This window comes from Sphaerodactylus townsendi, linkage group LG17 (assembly GCF_021028975.2).
Source record: "Sphaerodactylus townsendi isolate TG3544 linkage group LG17, MPM_Stown_v2.3, whole genome shotgun sequence".
Lineage (NCBI taxonomy): Eukaryota > Metazoa > Chordata > Lepidosauria > Squamata > Sphaerodactylidae > Sphaerodactylus > Sphaerodactylus townsendi.
Genome location: NC_059441.1, coordinates 26,571,694 through 26,576,543, shown reverse-complemented (window position 1 = coordinate 26,576,543; position 4,850 = coordinate 26,571,694). Strand labels below are relative to the sequence as shown.

Below are 4,850 nucleotides of genomic sequence, written 5' to 3'. Positions count from 1 at the left end.
AGCATAAAACATGGTAAAACAAGTCACTAAAATCTTTAAAACAGTGGTAACAAACACTAATAGTAATAATAATAAGAAGAAGAAGAGGCGTCCGACCGGCCCCATATGTCATTAAAATTTTCCCAGAAGAAAAGAGGGGAGGGGAGGGAGGCGAGCCACATAGATGATAGCCTAAATAACAGGCCGACTGGGGCATCCGGGGGCACCATTTCAGCGGCCGGTCCCTCCAAAGGCCCGGCGGAACAATCCTCGCTGTTTACAGGCCCCTGGCGGAACTCATTGAGGTCCCGCCAAGAGGGCCCGGACAGCCGGAGGAAAGGGTGTTCCACCAGGCCGGGGCCAGAGCCGCAGCCCTGGCCCGCTGTGGAGGCCAGCCAGCACGCGCATCATTGAGGGGCCGGGGACCCACTAATAAATTAGCCTCCGTTGAGCCGGAGAGAGGCCGCGCAGGGACATCACGGGTGATGCGCGGTCTCGAAGATCATCGAAGGCCCCAGGTCAGCGGTAAAAGGGCCTTTAAAGGTCAAATAACCAGCACCTTTAGCAGAGATGATCCGGAACTCCCACCGGGAGCCAGTGCAGTTGGCGCAATACAGGCTGGATGCTTGATCATAGACGGCGCTGTCTGCAAGTAGACGCACTCGCTGCGTAAGCTGGACCAGTTTTAGTCTCCGGATCAAACGCATAGCGGGAAGACCCGCGTAGAGCTGAAGTTAAGCAATAGTCTAATCTGGAGGTGACCGCTGTATTGGATCACAGTGGCTAGGTCCCGCTTTGGGAGAGGAAAGGAGCCAGCCTCCTCGGGCCTGACGGAGATGGAAGAAGTTGGCAGTCCGGGTTGTATGGGCCACCTGGGTCTCCATTGAAAGAGACAAAATCCAGGTGGACCCCCCAGGCTGCGCCACGGAGGGTTGGCGCCAATGTGACCCCTTCCCACACCGGGTGGCTGGAAGATCCTGTCCCCCCCCCCTCGCGGCCAAGCTTTCAGAGGATCTCCGTCTTCGATGGGTTCAGTTTTTAACCTGCTCTGCCGCAGGCCAACCCAGCAAACCGCCTCCAAACAGTGCTGGAGAGCCGCAGGGGCGGCTACTGCTCCCCCCTCCATCAACAGAATAGAAGCTGCGTGTCATCAGCATACTGATGACAGGGTCAGCCCAAAGCTCCCGTACTCAGTCGAAAGCAAGGGGTCGCATGTAGATATTAAAAAAGCAGCGGGGATAATAAAGCCCCCACTGGGGTACACCGCAATCAGCTGGCACTTCCGGGAGGCCTGTTCCTCGCGACTCCTCACTTGCTGGACTTCGACCCCGGAGAAACGGAGACAATCCATTGAAGCGACAGTGCCTCGCACTCCCCGAGGCGGCCAGGGCGGTGGGTCAAAAGGTCGTGGTCGAATTACACATCAAACGCTTCATGCGGTGAGATCTTAACAACACCAGCAGCGCCGATCCGCCTCGGTCGAAGCTGAATAACCGGAGCATATCTGTGACAGCTTAACGAGAATACAGTCTCCGCCATTCCATGCCCAGCACGGAAGCCGGACTGGAAGGGGTCGGAAGGTCGTATGTGTCATCCAGAAAACCTTGAAGCTGCTCCAACACCACTCTCCTCAATTACCTTCCCCAGAAAACGTAAAGATTCGAAACGGAGCGGTAATTGGGCAGATCCCTCGGATCTAACGGGTGAGGTCTTTTTTTTTAAGAGTGGGGCGGACCACTGCCTCCCTTCCAACTCCATCCGGGAAGACTCCTTGCTCGAGGGAGCCATTGATGATACTTTCAACAGATGGAGGTCATAGCTCCACCCTGCAGGTTTTTTACAAATAGCCAGGATGGACGCACGGATCCAGAAGGGACAAGTAAGTAGGTCTAACAGCAGCTAAGGTCCTGTCAACAGCGGCTTCGGAGAGCAAGGAAAACTGGGCCAAACAAGGGCCTGAAGACGGCAAGAGAGCCTCCAGTTCACTAATTGTATCCAACGTGGGGGGAAGATCCTGGCGGAGCGACGCGACCTTATCCGCAAAAAGCTCATAAAAGCCTCACAGCTGATGCTCAATTGTAAATTTGAAGACCTCTCCGAAAGGGAGGTCAAAGACCGAATTATACGAAATAATTGTGCTGGGTGGGAGCTAGCGGACGCGAGAGAGGAGGAGAAGAAAACCCTCTTCGCCTCCTTCGTCGCCACCTCATAGGCTTTCATAAACATCCTATAAGATGTTCGCGTGGCTTCGTCACTTCACATGTAAACTGTGCATGCACAAAGACACACAGTCACATGTACATGTTGAGGCTTTTGTGACTGGCTGGCTTCTAGTCAATATCTTTGTCTCCATTTTTTTTCTGATTCCCAGGAAGACAAGCTGAGCCCATTGCAATTGATAAATCCTTTGTGTTGGTTGAAGTCCTCTTCAGGGAGGAACACGAATGACACATCTTTGAATCTGCACATTGGCTGGAAAACATCGGCTGGAATCTGCACATCGGCTGGTGTGTTGCCCGGGGAAGAAAGCGGGGAGAAATAAGTGAAAGGATTGACTGAAGGGATCAGACCTCTTGCCTGGGCTCTGGAGAGAGCAGCCATTTTTGGACCATGTGCTTACCCAAGAAGCTCACGTAGCCTTCCAGGAGGAAATAAAGACAACATTAGGGCGGGGTGCAAGAAATGTGGCTATCCGGGCCACCTTACGTTTGAATGTCGAAACTTTCTCCGGGTGGACCCAAAAAGAGATATTGTTTTAGATGTCAGCAGTACAAGCAGTGAAGACAGCGAAGAGGAGGAGCTGAGTAAGCTGCAGGCTATACCAGAGAAAAAAACTATTGCCGAGGAAGAAGAAAAGAAAAGGCCTAAGAAGAAAAGCAAAGAGAAATTGAAACAGAAGAAAGGAAGAAAGAGATCTTATTCATCAAGTACCACAGAAGAAGATGAGACCAAGTCAAAAAAACAGAAATGCCACAAGAAGGAAAAGAAGGAGAAAAAGAGTAAATCCAAGAAAAGAAAGCATCACAAAAAGGAGAAGAAAAAAAGAAAAAAGAAAAGAGACTCCTCTTCGGATAGTTCAGACTCTTCTAGCAGTGACTAAGAATCAAAGCCAGGCTGATTTTTAGTTTTGTTGTGATTATGGGTGGAGCCATTTGAAGTGAAAGGATTGGCCAGATATCTTCACAAATGTCCAAGCAAAGAAATGCCCTTGGGGAGTTAATAACGAGTGACAGAGTCGACATCCCTCACCTCTCGGTCTTTGACTTTTACTGTCTTCTGCTGTGGGAATTTCTCCCGTTTATTTATTTACTTCCTTTATATCTCACTTTGCTCCCAAATGGAGGCCCAAAGCAGTCTGCACAGTTCTGAGAGAACTGTGACTGGATGAGGGTCACCTGGCAGACGTCCTGTGGAAACAAATCCAGTTCGCCAGATTACCGTCTGCCCCTCTTAACCATTACACAACACTGTCTCTCATTCACATGTTCCATGTATATTTTGTCCCAGGGGTTCACAACAACCACAAAATGCTCTTCATATATCCTTATATGAATGTACGATATGGTTCCCCTTATCTCCTCCCTCTTATTTCCTCCCCCGATTCCATGTTTTGCAGGAATCATAGGATCATAGAGTTGGCAGAGACCACAAGGATTTGCCCCCCTCTGGATTGGGCTGTAGGTCACACTTGAGCTGGCTGCTTGAAGCTGAGTTCCGTCGGGATCGAAATATCAGGCCTGCTCCACACTCTGCCTGGCACCTCGCACGTCCACACCAAGGTCACAGCTGGGCCCAGCCACTATCCTCGCCCGAGGGTGGGAAGGTTTTCTCTAGCCTGCAATGTAACTAGTGAATAGTGCTTAAAGGTTCCCTCTTATCTGCAATTTCCCAAAGGGGGAGGGGCGCCTGTCTCACAACAATGTCTCTGTTTTCACCATCTTTCTCATGCTGATGTTTTGGGAATGCGAGGGAAGGGGGGATTATGGGTTGAGCAATGTTGCAACTTACAGGTATATACTGGGGTTCAGGGAGCAAAGCAATAGCTTTGGCTTCCTGACTTTTGGGCTGACACAGTTCCAGTAAAGCTCTTGAAATGTTCCTGAGTCTTGTTTGCTGACTGGAGTAACAGACCCTTACACAAACAGGTCATGAGCAGAGCTTTGACTAGAATAATGCATCACAGAGATGCTGATTGGTAGTAGATAATGTATACGCTATTTTCACGAGGCAGATTATGATGCATCACCTTTATGCTATTTAGCAGGGCGCGCCTTCTCCATTCAAATGCATTGACGCCGATGCGAACCCAAATTGCCCTGCGTCACATCAGCAAGGGACTGAACCGCACACAACCCATCTCATTTTACAGCCCAAAGTACCACACAATTCAGTGCAGATCTGAATTGCTGCGATCCATTTTGTAAACATTAGCTTAACTGCGCATCGTATAGTCCATTCGAAAGCACGCGGAAACGAAGGCCGGGCTCATTGCGACACGTTGCATACTTCACCGCAACGGCTCATGAAATAAAACTGCCTGTTCCTCGCATCTAACGATAACAATTGCAAGCGGGCTCGGAGCTTGGGACACTTATCTGCAACAGCAAGCGTTCAGTTCTGTTCTGGAAGTGGGGGAATCATATATACTCGCAGCAAACATTGTGCGTCTCCGTCTCAAATGATGTCTGGCACTGCTCACACAGGGCCGAGGAACAGGAACAAAAGGTTATATGAGCTAATAACTATGAGAAGGGTGAGGGAATGTAAAGGTACTTACTGAAAATAATCTCCTTGGATCTCCATGCTCGTGAGGCCAGGGGCTTAGGCGGCTGTTATGTTTGAGGTGTGATGTAACAGAAAGGTAGCAAAAT

At 50.0% G+C, this 4,850-nt stretch overlaps 1 protein-coding gene across 1 annotated transcript; it reads left to right on the top strand.

The window, feature by feature from the left end:
- Nucleotides 1-464: 464 nt before the first annotated feature.
- LOC125424424 (protein SREK1IP1-like) lies at nt 465-3,131 on the top strand. Its single transcript, XM_048481649.1, has 2 exons — nt 465-504; nt 2,541-3,131. The coding sequence occupies exons 1-2, from the start codon at nt 465-467 to the stop codon at nt 3,077-3,079; spliced, it is 579 nt and encodes a 192-aa protein (XP_048337606.1). The 3' UTR covers nt 3,080-3,131.
- Nucleotides 3,132-4,850: the final 1,719 nt, after the last annotated feature.